Genomic DNA, 20,323 nt, shown 5'->3' on the forward strand with positions numbered 1-20,323 from the left:
AATTACCAGTCAATTCACTCCATAAATAAAACAAATATCTGGTGAAGAACAGTAGTACATGCTCTGTGGATCAAATAGCCGTCTCTTATTCCAGTATTTTTTTAAAACGGGGGGTGGGAGGGGGGTGTTCTGGAAGGAGAAAGATTAACAAAATTATTCTGTGCCTTTTAAGACTCCTGTTTCTAATAAGCAAGAACTACTTTATCTTTCCAGTAGTCATTGCTGGAAGTATACAGAGTACAGGATTAAAGGGTCCAAGTGCAGATCACTTGGAAAATCCGAAAGAAAGATATTGAAATATTTATTTACAAGCAAAACAGCTCATATTTATCCAAACTCCCATTGCTTTCATTATAACATGTTGCGGCGAATGGCTTGTTCCTGCGTTGCAGGTGCTATGAAAGTATTCAAATGATTGGTGCGTGCAGTGGGGGTGGTGGAGGAGTGGGAAGTAACGCGTGCAACACAAACTTCCTTATAAGCAGAACTTATTTCCAAGTGAAATGGACAATACCGAACAGTATTCGTCGGGAGCTACACAGAGAAAAGTTATTATGCTGTCGGCATACTGCTGCAGCTGGAGACATTTCAAATCTCGTCAAAATAGCTGGTTTGCAATATATTTACATTTTTAAACAGTTCCGAACGAGTGACTGGACTGTGAAGTGCGAACATTTCCTTACCCCGGCACACATTGCAGCAGCGGCTCTCGGGCTGAAGCTGTTGGCTCGGCGGGCAGTTCAGAGCCGGGCAGGCCTCGTGAACAATGACCATCGTACGGTTCTGTCGAGCATCAATTCAGTCATCATTAAAACCAAATACCCTCTCGTGTCAAGAAAACAAGAATATCATGCATTTTGAAATCTGCAATATGCCACATTAAATAAAAATCCTCGCTGAATTTAAAGTAAGAAATTCTAAGTACCCGAATACAAATATAAAAAAAGTTCTAGTATCTCAAACTAAACCCTTGCAATACAATTAACTGCTAAACTGGAGCTTGCTGCAAAAGTAAACCAATCTCAACTGAAACCCTTGAAGGTCCTGCTCACCTTCTTCAACTGGTTCCCTGTCACCTGAGAAGGTGGATTAATCCAGACTCTCAGCTCACGGTGAAAAATTACTGTGAACTGGCCAGCTCCACAGTCTCAGCGCTAGAAACCAACAGCATCAGCACTTGAGACAACCAATGGTCAGAAACATTAGTGCTGAAGACTGGTGAGGTTGTAGATGTTACTTCAGGATCTTGTTAAACACAGTGAGCATCTAATAACGATCCATTCCTGTGCTGATAAATGTAGTCACTTTAACGTTTAGCTTTCACAAGGCTATTGGTAATGGTGTCAAATCTGCAATGGACAATTCAGATGCTTTGATCAATGTTGGAGTCATAGATCACCATGCACAAAGAGCAGGAGCAGCAAACAATGAAACTCAAACTTTCCACTCTGCTGCTGCTCAATTTGAGAACCGGAGAAAGAAAGTTTAAATTGTAATTCGATAATTTTCCAGAAATACCTTATGAGCTATAGCTATTCAGACACTTCTGAGGGATATCGAAACACTTATCAATATAATATGCAATTTAATTACCACAGGTGTTTATCACAATAAGTTTATGAAATGCCACACGCTTTATGAATATATAGATTATACAGACACACAAAACATTTGTACCAGTGCCAACCATCAGCAACAGTGCGTATGGAAACACAAAAACCTTGAGAAAGGTTGAAAGCAATTTACAGCATTTCCAAGTTGAATTTGTCTGGCTTAAGCTGTTTTCCAATTGTGATCAATCAGCTTCCCACAATGGTCTCCAGCAGTTGCATCCTGCTAAAAACTATTGCATTTAGATTTTTAAAACTGTTCTCCGTTTCAATTAATGCATTGCCTAAATTGATGATGGAAGCAACACGGAATGTTGAGAAATAAAAGGAGCCATTTTATACTTACTCTGCACTCCCGGCAGTTTGATTTCAATGCACGCTGCCCTTCAGCAAGCTTCTGCCCCCCATAGAGACATATAGCTGCAGGAACAAATGCAATAGATTCCAATTATACGTAGAATAAGTCAGGGTGGAAGAAGTTGTCGACATTACCATCTTACAAACAAGAATGGATTCACAGATCCCGAATACACAGTCAACTGTAGCAGTGTAACTGCAGTTACAAGATAGTGCAATATGAGACTGCAATACAAAGAAAATCATAATATTCGAGAGTATTCTTGTAGGACTTCATTTAGGAAACAATGGCTCCCGTTTAAATTTCAATGCAACCCGAGCACTTTACTGGCACAATTCATTGACCCGTGCTGTTCACTGGCAAACTTAGGCTTAAAATCATATTGGAAAGCTGGCATGTCTAACATGCCAAGCTCAGATACACTAGCAACCACAGCACAGAGAGGTCCTTAGTTGACAGGAAGAAGGAAAGTGGAAAGATTTCTGATTCTCTAGTCATTTCTTCAGCACTGCCCAGTGGATGTTCAAAAGATTCCATCACTTGAGACCACAAACAAGTCACAGTCAATAACAGTACATTCCCGTTATGTGGAGGCTAGGCCTTGAACTCTCAGCTGGTATCTGAAAATGGTCAATTTAAGAATGACTGCACAGGTTGGAGTATAACATCTAAAAGGTGGCTGGTGACAGCAACTCCAGAAGCAGCAAAGTTAACAAGGTGTCAGTAGCACCTGTGAGAGCAACACATACCACCTAAACAAGTGGCTCCTCAGGAAAGTCAAAGGTATGGGTACCTCAAACAGCACCATTGCCTCCTTCCACCGCACCCCACCCCCCACCCACCATTAAGCAGCTACACCTGAGAAACGTATCTATTCATTCTCAGGTATATATTAAAAAAAATTGGTTACTTCAATCGACGACTGTTTGTGGGGCACTGCTGTGCACAATTGACTGCAGCGTTTCATCTACAAAATATACAGTCAATTCACTTTACAGTATATTCTGTGAAGCGCTTGAGACATCTCAAAAATGGGATAAGGCGCTATATCAAAATGCAAGGATTATTATTATTCTTTACCACTCCCCTGGCCGAGACCAGCCACCAGTAGACTGAGCAGCTTAACCTGCGCCTACAGAGCAGCAACGCCATCCTGGACACCTCTACCACCTCTTCCCTGATTCTGAGGAAGGAAGGCTACACCTCGTGTCCACAAGGGTGAACAAATGCAAACTGAAACTTTACAAGCCACCCTGCAGTGTATTCCCCAACTCTGAGACACGGGGAGCCAGAACTCAGGTCCACTTCTTGAAGTGAATCCACAATATAAATTTGGCTATAATTCATATCTAATTTAGCAACATATCCAAGATATGCTCTAAGAGGTAGGAATTCAAACATCTTTGCAGCTACAGCTGGGCAAACACTTTAATGAGTCTCACACATCATTACAATTACACAACAGGGAGTCCTAATACAGTTACGATTACTGTCCCATTCACACCTCAACCTGGAGCACGGAAACGGACAGATGTTTGCAATAATTTTGCACTTAGAATTAGAGAAAGACATAAGTGAGAAATCAGCACTTATGCATTAGCTCTTTATTTGCATATAAACATTTGCATGTATAAGATTCTATGTACACACACACACACCAGGTTGCATACAAATGGAAAGGGGGGAAAATGCACAACAAAACAAAAACATAAAAAAACCTCACATAAAACAATCACCAACTAATATTCCTTTGGTTTAGATTCTGCAAATAATTTTTCTAAACCTAGCAATTTAAGGCGCAGGAACAGGGCTGTCCACAGTATATTTAACTTTAGATATTGGAATACGTGAAGCAAACTTGTAGCACTGTAGTGTTATAATATGATAATAATAATAATCCTTGCATTTAATACACTGCTTTATCATGTCTTTGAGACGTCTCAAAGGGCTTCACAGAATATACTGTAAAGTGAATTGACTGCATATTTTGTGGGCGAAACGCGGCAGCCAATTGCGCAAAGCAGTGTCCCACAAACAGTCATGGATTGAAATGACCAATTTATTATTATTTTTTTGAAGAAAATATTAACCACGGAAAATTGATCCACCAATCGATTAACAACTGGGTTCCTACTTACTGCTTGGTAAACAGAGGCGTGTGGAGTAAGGAAACTTGCCCAACATTTCGCCCTCTCAGGAATCGAACCCAGGTCTCTCACTTGTGAGGTGAGTGCTCTATCCACTGAGCTACAGACACCATGTTCTACTCTGGTTACAGAAAACCAATGATGTCATTTCTGAAGTCATGGGATTCAATGGTACAATTTCCTGTAGATTCTGAGGTTTAGAAGTATGTTAGTAAATGCAGGTTGTCACAGTTGTGGTCACATTTTATAAATAGGACACGCATGGAATATCAAGACCTAAAGTCTTAAATTAACCAGCTAATTGCAGTTCTGACGAAGGGTCGTGGACCCTAAACATTGACTCACTTTCCTTTCTCCATAGATGCTGCCTGACCTGCTGAGTTTTCCCAGCTCTCACTGTTTTGGTTTCAGATTCCAGCATCTGCAGTATTTTGTGTTTTTTTGCAGAACTTTATATATTTTATAAAAGGTTTAGTGGAAACAAGGATAAAAGTTTTCTCGAGAACATGTAACATTCCACTGAGTTTTATGGTGCATTTATTGAATAGTCCGGCTAGCAAGACTAACCAGGTGACAACACTGCAAGACAAATACAGCTGCAATATAAATATTTCAACCATTTCACAGGATTTACTGTAAAGTGTAGTGACTGTATTAAAGTGTTGATAAATTTAAACACACGAATCAACTCTTATTAGCTACTTTATGAATGTTAGATCCACTCGTGTAGGCTACGGCCATGAGCTGTGAACTGCTTTATATTGATGTACAATTCTGCAAGGCCTATCGTGTGCTGTGATGCAGAATACAATGAGCCATTTATTTTATCAGGGTATTGACACCTCTGGGATTGCAAGCTACTATGGGCCAATGCTGTGCACAGAAGAGAGCCACCCACTTTACACAGAAATCATGAAATCCAACACTGAAAGAGCTGTTCCTGTGTGTAGTTGAAAGAATATAGGACAGGACCCATGGTATACATAATCTCGCCCCTCAATGCGTTTCTTGAAAGTTACCAGGACAGCTCACTAAGGGGAAGGTAATTATATTTACGAGGGTTCTTGTCATGTCTCGGTCTCCAGTCCAGCACTTCACTACAGTACAATATTATTGGTCAAGGGCCTGGTAAAATAACCTTGCGTCAAATGTGAGGAAGGATTAAAACAACGGTGGTTGTGGTGCTGAACGATTTACATTATACTCGACTAACTGAGAAAGCATAACAAATTGAGATGTTCTCAAAACCTGCTTGTATTAAATGCATGAAGTTGTACAAAATGTAGCCCTTCAGGTACAAAGGCAGAGAAAAAAAATCAGCATTGTGTGAATTTATAATGACATGTAAAGTACATTTTAACATCTGAAACAAGGATGTTCAATGCTCATAACCGTCTCAAAGTCTGCTATTACCTTGGATAATAAATCCGTGTCTGGAGCATTTAGCCAGCTTTCTCAATGAATGTCTTTAGTCCTTATTCAACCAAAATTAATATGTTCTCTGTTCATCGTATACCACCCGCATCTAACATTATTCACTACCAAAAATCTGGATGTTCTTAAGGCAAAGCTGTACAGTGGTAAAGTCGAAACACAGTTCCTGGCTGTATTTTCTTCACATCCATATGTGGGTCAAATCTATTCATATGCTTATGAGTTTAATTCTTGGAATTACCATCTACGCAAGTTGTAGACTCTTCACCATTGATTAAAAATGCAATCTGAGGAATAGGAATGAAAAATCTAGCCCTAATCTAAAATCACATTGAAATTCCATTCAAGTAAAGCACTTTAGGCTTCAAACAAGCTTTCCATAATAATGCATTATATCCCAGACTCTAACAAACACAAAGCACTTCGGTTTAAAAACAAGATTGATAAAATCCCTTGAAAATGGCATCTTATTGGTACATCAACATGATGACGATAGATTTCAGGCACAGGAACCTAACATCACAAGTTCCCAAACTCACCAACTCTATTTCTGGAAAGTGTTAGTGGAGGCAAGACACTTGCCCTTGGGGAGAAGGGGAAAGCTATCTTCTGCTGTATTTCTCTGAAAGAATATGTTGCCTCTGCGTTCGATGTGTTGGATAGTGATGTGACTGTTCAGAGAGGCACTGCTTTTATTAAATGTGAGTTTTATGGACTCTAGCCAAAACTAGTGACTGCATTGGGAATGCAATCATTTGGACTCACAGGACTGGAAATGAGAAAATAGGGACAGATGATTATTCTTTTTCAGTGCGCAGACTTGACAACACACAGCCCACTGAATGCCCTTCACTTTAAATCATAAAATAAGCTTGCATTGTGTGCATTGATATCACAGTAGAAGATAACTTTTTGTACATTTCACCCATCAAATCTCATTCATCTATTTAAATTTACTGGTTTCGTTTTGCAGCTCCACCTTCAAAACATCTGTTAATTATGTGTTGGATTGTATTTACATCCATTACAGCTCAGAAACTACATGGTCATACATTTAGCGGGGAGCAGAAGACAATAGCTCCCCTCCATTTTCTTCACTGAAATTTCACAGCAATACCTCAGTTGATACAGCTGCTGTTGATGTCGTACACTCCAGTCAATCGACACAAGGTTAATAGTGACTTTCGCGTGAAAGTCTCTCTATTTGTTCAGTCTCTTTCATTCTTCACGCTACCTAATGAAAAACTGATGTGTTGCTGTGCAACAATGTCCAGCGAAAGTTATTTTTGTGCCCAGAAATCACACCAAAGATGGCACAAATAGAATCATGTGTTCAATCTGGACAAATCCTTTCGTAAATATTGTAATTATGCTTTGTGGATACAGGAAAAGCTCAAAAGATCACCTTAACTTTCTCAGCAGCATTCACTCTCGTCATTAATCATACAGTCCTCAAGTGTTACCTACAGTACTAGCACGAAGCCACGGAGCCTGGAGTTGGACTGTACTGGAAAACGACAACTTAGAACATACGAATAGGCCATTCAGCCCTCAAAGTTTATTCACCACTTTATTAGATGATGATAGATCTTTAAATCCCATTTCCCAAATACTCTTGCATCCCAAGTATCTGTCTCAGTTATATTAAAAAAAACTCAATAGATTCTGCCTGCTTGTTCCTCTCAGCTGGTATATTGTACAACTGGAACAGTGTCGAAAAATCAGGACAATGCAGCTCAAAAAAAGGAGAGAAGCAACAAGTGTTTCTCATGCACAGAGCTGGGACAGAACATTACTCAATGTTGCCACGTGGAGAAAAGCCAAGAAGCAGCATCTGGATATGAACATTCAAAGTAGGGAAGACTCAGGTGATTTATCTTAACGCAAATCAGAAACGGGTCTGGCAGCCTTGCAGTTCATTGTTCATGTAACCATTCTTCATACGTGGATCAAAACAGTGAGAGAGACGAGCAGAAAGTACAAGAGTAGGGAAGTCTTGCTGCAACTGGACAGGGCCTTGGTGAGACCGCACCTACAGTATTGTGTGCAGTTTTGGTCTCCTTATTTAAAAAAGGACATACTTGCCCTAGAGGGGGTGCAGCGTAGATTCACTCGGTTAGTTCCTGGGATGATGGGACTGACCTGTGAGGATAGGCTGAATAAACTAGGGCTGTATTATCTAGAGTACAGAAGAATTAGGGGAGATTTTATTGAAACATAAGATTCTTAAAGGGCTGGATAAAGTCAACACTGAGGGTCTGTTTCCCCTGGTAGGAGAATCTATAACCAGGGGTCACAGTCTTAAAATTAAGGGTCAGCCTTTTAGAACAGAGTTGAGGAAACATTTCTTCACTCAGAGGGCAGTGAATTTATGGAATTCACTACCCCAGAAGGCTGTAGATGCTCAGTCCTTGAACATCTTCAAGGCTGAGACTGATAGATTTTTAAAAAATAGAGGGATTAGGGGCTATGGGGATAGGGCAGGTAATTAGAGTTAGGTCTGAAGATCAGACATTATCTTATCGAATGGCGGGGCAGGCTCGAGGGGCCGAATGGCCTATTCCTGCTCCTAATTCTTCTTATGTTTTTCTAAAGATGCAATCCTTTTGATAACGTGAAGACACAGTGTCTCACAGAGGGCAAAAATCAAAGCCTGTGCAACTATTGTATTGCATTTTGTCAGGACTGTGCTTGGTTAGGATGAGAGACTCAGAACAAAGAGTGAGAAGGAGAGAGAACAGGGCAATAGGGAACAAGGAAAGCAAGTTTATTGAGAGAGAGATAAGAAGAGAGCAAAGAGAAATCAATCACAGTTTTCTTTTTTAAAAAAGTGTAATCATGAAAATCTTTCCAGGTATTGTAATGAAGAACCATCTGTTAAAGCACCTTGAAATTACAAATTGGGATCAGAATGCACACTTGTTTACTTACGCCTACATTCTTTGCAGCATTTGCCTTCTGTAAACACTGGTCGGAAATCTGTCGGGCAGGATTGAGGAGGACACGCAAGGCGTTTGCACTCAACAACTCCATTCTGGAGAAGAAAAAGAGAGGAATTAACGACTGATTCCATTTTTTTTGAAAAGATGATTTTCTTGAACTCCATTTATCTTGCATTGTATCTGCACACCCTCTGTGCTCACCGAATGAACGATTGTGGAATTAGTTTCCACCATAAAAACTCACGTAGCTTATTGAACAGAAGCAAAACAATCTTTCAGAAACTAACAAGGAATTGGAATGTGTGAAGTGTTTCAATGTATGATGCGTTCTCAAATTGATAGAGTTAAGAAAAAGAAATTGCATGTCCACACTATATATCAAAATAACCCAGAAATTATCATGCCCTAGCAACATAAATGGGTACAAACTGAGTATCCTGTATTCGCAGGAAAAACAGAAGGAAAGGTAGAAGTGGTCAAGCGAGTTCCCGGGTGATTGAGTGCTTTGGAGAGCATCCAACATCAACAATTACCTTGCAGGTACATTGTTTGCAATTTTCAACCCACGATTCCATATTGTGGCGCACCAAAGTGTTCACCTGACATGTTCTCTCACAGTAACAATTCTCCAGCTCACTCAGACGATTTTCTGCATAGTTTAGCTGCAACAGAAACATTGGTAATGAAATATCTGTCGGAATATCCATCCACTTTTAAAATGCCTCTGCTAAATTTCACAATCTCCACGCTGCCCCACTGCCCCGCACCCACCCCAAGAAAAAAAAATTGCCCGCTTGCATCAGGCACAGGTAAATTGGACAAAACCACACCAATTACGTGGCAATTGTGGGAAAAAATACAAGCCCCAGAGGCACCTTAGGCAAAGTACAAAGCTCCTCCAGGAAGTCCTGCTAAAGGATATCCTCCAACCAGCAACTTATCAACAGGAACCGCAACCTTTGTGTTTGCCATGTACAGCGCCGAAGCTTATTGTTATAATAATAATAATCCTTAATAATAATCCTTGCATTTGATATAGCGCTTTTCACGTCGGGAGGATGTCCCAAAGCGCTTCACAGAACACACTGTAAAGTGAATTGACTGTATATTTGTGGGCGAACGCGGCAGCCAATTGCGCACAGCAATGTCCCACAAACAGTCGTTGATTGAAAATGACCAATTTATTATTGTTTTTGGTTTTGGAGGGATTATTATTAGGCGTGTGGAGTAAGGAAACTTGCCCAAGGTTTCGCCCTGTCTGGAATTGAACTCAGGTCTCTCGCTTGCAAAGCGAGTGCTCTAACCACTGAGCTACAGGACTCCATTGTTGTCAGCAAGTAGACTGCCACAAACTGTTCCAAGACATGAGAAAGTTTGAAATGATTGAGAAGGAAAGCCCTCTTCAAATACTGAAGAGGGACTGGCTAGCCTGTTGCAGAGCTTGTACGATGAACCAAGTAACCTGACAAATTGATTTAAAGCTAATTTGTGACAAGAATAAAAGTCACAAATGACCTTTGAACAGCAACAAGGCACTCTGGATTGAGATGTTCAATCTGAACTGTTGCTGTCCAACAGAATGCCCATCAAGCCAGTTATTCAAAGTGTCAAAGCAAAAAATACAAGAAGCCCACATGGAGATTTGAACTTGCTTGGCAAAGTAAAACATTGTTCTATCCACCACTAAAAATACCCTGAAATTTTCATTTTTATTTATCCCCTTGAAAAGATGCTCAGTTGAAAGTTCAGGATTCTCAAAATCAGAACTGGAAGCATCATACACAGAGCTGGCTGATTTAAAGGGCTTATTGGATCTCAATTTAACACATTAGGGATTTACTGTAGTAAGATCTTATGATCATGATTCAGAGCTTCAACCAGAGAGAGAGAGATTGTTTGTTGAAAAGGCTAAATAAAACATTTAACTATACATAGAGTTGCAGCACCCTTTCTGAGCATTTGTTTTGAAATTTAAATGTATATGTCTTAACGTTTCTAGAACAAAGTAAAGCATGAGTAATCTAGACTCATTTCCCTAAACTTTCACTCAATTATTATTTCATGTGAGGTGGGAAAGCCACTTTCTCTAATGTGAAAGGCTATGCATGAGTAGTAAACACGACTGAAGCTCTAATGTCAGGTTATAGGTTTGAAATTACCATTAGCTGTGATGATTTTTTCATGACGAGTACTGTTAATTTTTCATCCCGTTTTGGGATAATAATAGAATCTGAATTAAAACAGGATTAGTTACAGAAAGTGGAAAGCCATGTGGGGAGGGTTGTATTTAGACCACACTACCTATGTGAAGACTGGAGCATGTGGATTGCTTCAGGGAGGTTTCTTACCAATACTCTTTGATACAAAAAGGTAATAGAGAAGTTCTTGCATTTTATGAAAGGATTCAATGGAATTAAACCATTATGCGATTGTTTCCTCATGATGGTAACTCCAAACAAAGGGGAATAGGAAGGGCGGAGGCTTATGTGGAGTATGAACACCAGCACAGACTAGTTGGATTGAAAGGCCTATTTATGTGCTGCAACACTCTGTAATTATATATAATTCTATGAATTGTGATATTTTCCCATGTAAAAGTAACTTATTTTGGATTGTGATAAATACACAACATAAAGGCAGCAATAAGACATATTTCTTGAGGCTGCATTGGCCATCTGTAATGTTAAGCTATATGGAGCACGACAAGAATGTTAATTTTACATTTTTCAGCAGTGATTACATTATTTAATCTTCACCATGAACTGCATCATTGTAAACATTGTATTGAAAAAAAACAAGAACCCCGAGTCCTGTTTCTAAATTTATTACTGCACAGCTAAAAAGTTCACTGTATTTCATAACAATTCACAATTGCATTTGCTATCCGAGAAAGTTGCATTTATTTACAGAGATTTGATTTGTGCCTTGGGACGTCCTCCTGACGTGAAAGGCGCTATACAAATGTTATGTTGTATTGTATTATCATTGACTTAATCTACCCTCAAAACTAATCTAACCTCAATGTTGCTTTCCAGAATAAAAGGTTGGTATTCAACCATAGGCTTCATTATACCTTTCATATTGAAAACTAAGTTGTGGTAATAATAAAATCTGAAATACATTAGCAAGCCCATTGAAAAACACTTAAGCCATTTATGTTGACTTCTGATTTACTTTATTGCATCATGTAAACAAAATAAAATGGACAGACTCGCTTTCTCAATTTTACTCAAGTTTAATTTTGCAAGCAATATTCCTCCATCATTGGAATGAATTACTTCAAAATATTGGCTGCTTAATATCTATCCAGCATTTGTTCTTGCTTAAACACAAAGTAAGATTCCTTCTTGATGTTCAAATATTGCAGAATGTGGCATTTGAATTATGTTTTAATGGCAATTACATGTTACTGCATTCATAGAACTACGTAAACTGGCTTATTCAACGGGAAGGCAATTTCATGAGCTAATAGTTCAGGAAGCCAAAGTTAATTCAATTTTAAAAACACCCACTATTCACAGTACGCATAATGCTTCGCCTCTGGTTCATCTTCACTGTGTGAAGTTACTTAACCATAGATGCACTAGGGCCCAAGAGACACATTACAAGTTCCCCGCCTTTGAATTCCAGGAATCAAAAAGGATCCATTTTCTTATCTTACAAAATTGTGGCTTTATGAACGTGTCACTTATATAACTCATGAAAGTCATTCTCAAATGCAATTTTTACAATTTCTGCTAATCAACATGATAAATTACAGGGCTAATACGGCGATTCATTATTGCATGATACAATAAGTATAATTACACTGCTCCTTTATCATTCTTGACCTTTACAAATGCATTTTCAACCTACGGGTATTATACGAAAGGAAAAGACACCTAATGCAATCTGCGTTAACGATTAAAATACATTAAAAAGGGGAGATTGTATCTCAAACTCACTTTTGTAGTCATTTTGGCAAGGAGCTCCTGCAGATCCATAATCCCTTGTACCAGATTCAGAAAGTCACTGCACGTTGGGCATGCTCGAAAAGGCAAAAATAAAGAAGGGATTGAAAGGGTAAGAATCGATCAAATACAATGCTTATGTCTGATCATGCAGATTCACAAGATATGCGTATTCAGATTATCTAACAGTTTCCATGGGGATAATCACAAGGTTTGCTTTTGCTGGTTGTTTTATAGAAGTCAGAGAAAAGTGACAACAGCAAAAAAAAAACACTAAACGTGCCACTCTTGCAAACTGGGTGATTTGTGATTTTCATGGCAATAATTTGCATTGAAATATCTGTGTATTAACTGCACAAAGAGCCAGAGTGCTGGCTGGCATTTGGCAATGCAGCAATGTTTCAGTTGGTAGCATCATCTCGGAACACAATTCAGGCAGAAATCATGGCTGCTGATAATTCCTGAGATGACTGAAGCAGCAATAGAATTAATGCGTAATAATAGCACAGGTTTAACCCAGTATTAATTACTTATTAACAGTTTATCAAATTAACTTCAACAAGTCCTGTTTTGTAACATAGCATTAAATAAGTGGGTTTTACATAATCTAACAGGTCACAGTTAATGATGTGTACAGTAATAAGGACAACATTGCAAGAAAATGTATGTGAGAAACATATTTAAAGAGATAAGCACACGTTTGTGCATTTTATATTCAGGCCAGCCACCCACCCAAGTCCAGTTAATTTTAAATGTTCTCAATATTGACTTCTGAAAATGCTAATTTTTAGCAACAAAAAAAAATCAAATATAAAAGCAGAGAAATAAATCAGGATGCCCACTCCTGATCGCAACCAATGATTCTTGCGGGAAACAGTATGGGCGAATACGAACAAGATTGAATTCATTTGTGATGCACAATACATAGCCAGCCAATATTCATCATCCAGGTACAAAATAGTTTCCAGCATTTGTGAACGATAATCTAGCATTGGTGAGCACCTACAAGAGAAAATATTGGGTGGTGGACAAAAGTGACAATTGTACTGTGAAACCAAGTTTTCAATGTGTATTTTTTAAATTAATAGATGGTTAACTTTCATTTTACAACGTATACGTTTACTTTAAAGGTTGCAGCTTGTTCCCCACCAATCTATGATGGATATATCCTGAATTGCTATTTTTAAACCAAATGTAAAATGTGTTATTTTGAGATTGTAAAACTATGCCTAATATCTGAGAAAGCAATCAAATTGAGATGGAGGTAGAGAATTTAATTCTCTGTCTATACCTTTAGGGTCATTATCATTCATTTCATTTTGTGAATTATAGAATGTTAAATGTTGGTTAACTTAATTAACTAATAATGCCTGTATTTCTGCAACGGATTTACAATTACATAAATTTGTTCGGTTCCGTATCAGAATTTTGCATTTTCCATCCAGCAACATTGATGAGATGCTTTTGCTCTACAATATGCCCATTTTATAGATGTTTAAAATGGGCAGAAATCCATTATGCCAGGAGGAATTGAGAATTCAAACAGTTCATTATTCAAAACCACAAATGGAAAAACAAACTACACCGACAGGTCTTCAACAAAAATTTACAGCATTCACTATATTTGAAATGGTTTGCATTTTTAAAAATAAATTTAAAAATGCAAACCATTTCACAAGCACCTTATGCTTCAGAATTCAACCTCAAACTATTAAAGTCAGAGTAAATAAAAGTAGGTTCTAAATAAATGCATAAAAAGCAATGCATAAGATTCCCACATAGCAAACAGCTTTCTACTTGCGCTCGAAAAGCATTCCTGATCCGAACATAGAATTGATCAGGTCCTCACATTCAATTATTTCATTTAAAATTTTCCCACTGCACCGTGAAAAGTCACGTAGAATAGTACATTTTAGATGGTGAATGACTGGTTTAGAATGTTTTACAGTGTTTGCATCAATTTAATGATTCCCTCAATGATTCATCAGACCACAACAGAAGGCACTGAAATTGGATAGTCCTAGCTGCAATTCATAGAACTAATTCAAGTGCGGCAATTTTTGGCAACCTAGTGTTTATCAACATTGAGCTGTTCAGATTTCTGAAAAATCTTCCAGATTTCATCTTTATTATCTGGCAAATTGCATGCTGCATTTGAATATATTATACATTCTTAAAAATACATTAACAATGAAATTGGTACAACATTAATATTTAAATTGGAAACACTGACATACTTATATTCGGCTAAAAAAAACTACTTCCAGACCTCAAAGAGATACAGCATCACCCGGTAGCATTAAGAGGCTAAGTGGACTTTCATCAGAAAGAATTTTGGTTAAGTACGCACTAACATATTTTAAAATCTTAGGTAATTTATCAAAGTCTGGTCTCAGTGGTTTCACTCTAACTATTTTGAAGGACACCTCATCCCAGGCGTACATTAAGGGTAGATTATTTAGGAGGCAGAAATCTTGAGGCTCACTCACAATTATGCATTCATCAATGCATTCACATTTGTAGGTCATTGTCAACCTTAACATACAGGTCTAAGTCCAGCCTCCCCCACCCCTAGGCCCAAGCGCAAACTTGCTACAGCCGAGATCAATCAACTTGCAATTGCGTCACATTCATACAATTGTAACAAGAGTGAATACCAGGTGTGTGCTTTTTTTTTCATGCCGAGCACAGCATCAAACCAGAGAGAGAGAAAAAAATAATCTATAGTAGATCAAGACCTTTAGGAAGGCCTGTGGTGAAGCGTTGGAAAGGACCTTCTTGGGGACATGGAGAGAGGCTCTCCACATAATGCACTTGGCCAGAGGTAACCTTCCACATTTTGTATATACCGTGGCCAAGCTTAAGATAACAGTATGGAAGGTCAAAAAGGAATTAAACTTGGTAAACCGTGTGCTAAGGCGTTTGATGAATATACTGCTTTCAATGGATGTTGTCCGTGCGACTGTCTGCTATGGAACCTAGACTGAACGCTGTAGCAAGCAACCTGTAAAAGGCTTATCGCGATTCCTACAGTCTGCAATTATGTATTCCTTCCACAAATGTGACCCTTTCAGAAGGAAATTCAACTTCCTGCCTAACTCCTAAGTAATAATTCATGTGACAAAACTGCAGTGGCTGCTAAATGCTACAAGAATAGTGTTCAATAAGTTTTGCAAAAGTGCTCCTTTGAGGCACAGAAAAGTAAACTCGTAACAACCAAACACCCCCACCACCACGCCACTCTCTCATTCTCCCCCCCCACTCTCTCACTCTCTTCTCTCCACCAGATGGCGAGATATCTTCTTATTGGGAAGATATTGGGATCTAATGTGGCAAAATAACATTTTGGCTGACAAGGTACCTGAATGGCACCAGAAATAACAGACACACACCTCCTCTGATGCCCCAAGATAGCTTGCCTTTGATCATTCCTATTTCTATGGTGAGGAGGAGGGAAGAATCTTGCTGCCAACTATTAAGCAAATTGGTTGTCTTTTCAAACCCCAACCATAATGTGTTGCTACAACAGGATAGAAGATTCTCCAAACTCTCATTAATGTTGGAATGTGGATTTTTGTCCTAAATGCACCACAATGCCAGGACTAGGTTGATATTTTCAACAGAGAATTGTGGCATGAGGTTGCTAGTTGACAACCCTAACCACTGGTAGAAAACTTAACAATACATTGCAATAATATTTGGGACTGGTTCTCCATCAGTTGTTGTGTCCACTAACTTAGGGAGTTCATTCAGCCACGTGGAGATCTGTGCCTAAAGCAGTTAAGAATTACGAAAAACACAAACCCCAGCCTGAAGACCTGAATGTTTGCCAGAGACCATAAATTGTTCACTTGGCAACAGAAATCATTTGAAGAGACTAAGCAACTCTGAATGCATTATTCATTCTAGTTATTGATCCATTTTGAAATTAAGCAAGAAGGGGTTATTAGCGATTATTGACTGATGAAATCAGTCTGCAGGTGAACCTCAAAAGCACTGCAGGAGTTATCTCACTTGATTTCAATCAATGCTTGTTGCTGTCTTGCCTGAGAATATTAAATATTATGCCACAGCAAAGGCAACAGCAGCAATTTAAAACAGTCTCTGTACTTCCAAATCCCAGCAGCACGAAGAGAGAAAGAAAGTGTTCCTAATGTTCTTAAGGCAGCCATCTGAATGCCATAGCTTGCAGTGCCCTTTAGCTTCCAAGACAATACACAGCAACATATCAGTGTCCAACTTCAAGATGTGCAACGTGAACCAATGGCATTCCTCACTTAGTTCTTTGAACTTAGCCCAGATAAACAGAAAGAGTCTATCAAAGAAAAGCTGGCAAACACATTAGAATAGCAAGGCTTGGCATTTTCCAAACTTTAAGATGGCCACACACACAGATTTTATTTTACTGGCAAAAGTAGAGATGCAGAATCAAAGGCACATTTGAGTGACAGTTGGCTTTCAGCTCAGATTGACAGCACCAGATGGTAATCTGTGAACAATTAAGAAGCAAAGTAATGCTTGATCCCCAAGGCATAGTAGTTAGCTGGATCTTTTCCTTAATCTCCATTTATGACCAAGTTGATTTATCATGTCAGAGATTAATCTCTTTACGCAGATAACACTCTGCATTGTAATACTTCGGGATCACAAAGTGACTGCAGCTCTGATTTTAGAAACAATCTGCAAACAAGTGACATTCCTCATTGGTGGACCAACAACTCAAAAGATCCCCAGCTTCAATTATTTTAGTAATTGCTGTAGACAGGATACGCTTGTCTAAGTCTGTTTCCTGTTGACAGCCAAGAAAGCTGCAAACAATTCTATGTTTAAGATTTACTGTAACAGGAAAATAATGTGTAGGTAAGGAATTATTGTGTTTAATCTCAGCTGTTTGGCTAGTACTTCCCAATATATAAAGAGTACCTATGATTTACAAATGGAACAATGAAATACAGGATTCAGTTTTCCTCATTAAATGGTATTTCATGTTTGGTCATTGTCTTCAATCTTTGGAATCATTGGAATAGCCAATCTATTATTATTTTATTATCATTGCAAAGATTATTGTTGATTGCATCTTGAAGTAAGTCTCCCTGTCATACAGCAAGTCGCAGAGATGAATCCTGGTGATAAGTTATAGTTAATTTTGAAGGCAAAGAACAAAGAACGTTTTAAATCACGGAAGGGTACCAAAAAGTTCATTTACTCAGAGTTCCATTAATTGAGGCTGACCAGTTGGTGTATTTCAGAAAGGAGTTGCCACTGTATGCATTAGCTCAAGATATTCTGTATTTTTAATGAGAGTGCACTGAATAAAAAGGACTCTCTTTGGATTGAAGTTTAGAGGAATGAAGCCACATTGGAGATTTCAGCCTTTAACCAATAATTCACAGGAGAGTAAGATGTGGTAGGTGCGTCATCATTCATGTGAGCTCATTTCAGTGGCTTGCCTTTCCAAACAAAATTAACTTCAACTTTCAGATAATTTTATGGATCGTCAGGAAATTGAAAATAATAATTTTCTTACATTCTGTTTTTAGCAAATAATAATTTTTTTTAAAAGGAACATACCCAACAAACAGCCAGGACTCCAAATAGACATTCAAGACCATAATTATGGAAATATATTTCTGAATAGAATGTCACGTATGCACTTGAATTGACAAGTCCCTTTTTGTAATATGCAATTTGTATTAATTTTCTGTTTGAAGGAAAGATTGGTCATCTTCCTTTCAATTATATGCTGTGAGGTTGTGTGTTAAAACTGTAATAGAAATGTCAAAAACAACATTAGGCATAAATTATTCTCTCAAAAGCTAATACTAAATCACTAGCTATGTGAACCTGTCTGGAAGTCATAAATAATACGTTCAATTATCTTTATGCAACTTGAAACAGTTGGCTAAGATGTAAATTGTGGCTAAGTGACCTGATAACAGTATTGTTCTGGACTGAGTCAGATGGTCTTAGCCAGCAATCCGTCGCATCTTGGCTCATCCCTTTCCAGGGAGGATGAAAACTAACACGTCTTCCCTTCTCACTCCCAACTGAATCCTACTTAAAAAAATCCAGGTTTCCAAATGTATCACAAATGTATAAACAATGCAAAACCAAGGAACATCAAGGAAGCTAATACGGGTAAATGTGACCTGACAGATTGCTGCAATGATGCTTTTAGAGACCTATTTAGATACAACGTCCGAGACGAACCAAAAAGAAAATGCCCACGCGATAGCCTAACAGTGGTCGGAATTTAAGAAAACAAACAGAAATGAAACCTGCTCACTGCTATGTGCTGCAGTTGGTACTAATTAGGTCCCAGAGTACACTGCCAGTTGCCACTTGAGGATGCGGTTGAAGAAGTGCAGCCCTTTTATCCACTATTGAAGTGCACCCAACAGCAGAAACCAATTTAAAACCTAAAAAAAGCCCAGCCCCACTGAGCCTCAACCAGCAGTCTTTATTCCCCCTTCACCAGTGAATTAGAGGAGGATTAACCCTTGAACTCCTGAATAAACATCAACATGCGTTGAATCTCAAATTAGACTGAACATATACTACTAAACGAAAATCAAGCTTAAAGTATTTATTTCCCATTTTTCCCCAACATGGTGTGGCAGCACAATGTGAATTAATGTTGAGCACAATGTTGAGCACTACAGGCCACAGAAGAAAGCCTGTCAAAGTCAAACACACACATGGGGAAAAGAAGGTCATCTACAAAATAACTCTACAGTTCAGTTGTGCAGATAGTGCATAAAAGCAGGAGGCTTCCTTCAAATACCAACAGGAATCGGTTCTCCTGTGCAGGCACAAGATTTCACTGTGTGTTCAACTGCAAGCTTTGCAAGATGCTAGAGTAATTCAAATGTGCTGCTGCTATGTTTCCCCATTGATTCGGAGGAAAGAAAATAAAATCTCTCAAAACAGTTTGACTGAACTTCTCATAGCGTTAACAGGAGCAAAAAAAAATTAAACAGGATGACCACTCCTGATAATTGTGTAGTGACCTATGCTCAACTTCTAGCAGCCCGTAATCTTGCAGGGTCATTGATTGAGAGGGGAGGCAGAGAGAGAGAAAGAAATCCTTTTAGCAAGCACCTTTGAAGCTGAATCACAGATAGCATTGACATTGCCCTTAAGAGAGGGCAATGGGCTGATCAGACCATCCTCATTATCAACGACAAGATGCAATGCAGGAGGATAACTGGGCGGGGATACGAGAGGAGGTGGCGGCAGGAGTGAGCACAGAAGAGAGAGCAAAGAGAATTCTGTATTTTAACAAATATAAAATAGCAGCCTATATGCACTTGGCAAAGGTTAGAAGGCAGTGAAATTATGATTGGCAGATCTCCTTCATATGCCTGTGAGCACTCAGAAGACATCAATCAATCATAACTCATTTGACTCCTGAAAACAGTCTGATTGAAAGGTACTTTTAAGCACAAATAGCAGCCAAAAAGAATAGATGAGCCTCACTGAGGCTACCTTGACAAATCATGATGACTGTGTAATGTGATGCTCAATTTAACCATGCAAGTCAGAGCTGCTCGTTTACCGCAGGAAGGAAAAAAAACGAGGCTTAAAATCTGCAAGGTAATAATAATCCTTGCATTTGATACAGCGCCTTATGGTGTCTCAAAGAGATTCGCAGCATATACAGCAAAGTGGTGTGACTGTGAATTTTATTATTATTATATTTTATTTATTTTATATTTTATGGGCAAACGCGGCAAATGTTGGCCAGAAGACCCGGAGAAACTCCCTTCTCTTTTCAAATGGTGCCCTACAAAATAGGATGTCCAAGAGCAAAGTCACTCAGCAAGTCCTTGTGGCTTGATTAGCACAGATGAGGCCAGGTCATGACTTATTGTTTAAACAA

The 20,323-nt window shown here is 38.7% G+C and overlaps 1 protein-coding gene across 3 annotated transcripts in view; it reads right to left on the bottom strand.

The window, feature by feature from the left end:
- Positions 1-20,323, bottom strand: part of LOC103174998 (protein kinase C-binding protein NELL1) — a 164,112-nt gene that overhangs the window by 127,138 nt on the left and 16,651 nt on the right. For all 3 annotated transcript variants that reach the window (XM_042341382.1, XM_042341381.1, XM_042341380.1), the window contains 5 exons: positions 12,436-12,518; positions 9,025-9,153; positions 8,481-8,583; positions 1,957-2,030; positions 684-783 (listed from right to left, as the gene is read on the bottom strand). In XM_042341382.1, coding sequence (XP_042197316.1) covers positions 684-783; positions 1,957-2,030; positions 8,481-8,583; positions 9,025-9,153; positions 12,436-12,518 — 489 coding nt within the window. The remainder of the gene's footprint in view (positions 1-683; positions 784-1,956; positions 2,031-8,480; positions 8,584-9,024; positions 9,154-12,435; positions 12,519-20,323) is intronic.

The sequence above is a fragment of the Callorhinchus milii genome, unplaced genomic scaffold (genome assembly GCF_018977255.1).
Source record: "Callorhinchus milii isolate IMCB2004 unplaced genomic scaffold, IMCB_Cmil_1.0 Scaffold17, whole genome shotgun sequence".
Classification (NCBI taxonomy): Eukaryota; Metazoa; Chordata; class Chondrichthyes; order Chimaeriformes; family Callorhinchidae; genus Callorhinchus; species Callorhinchus milii.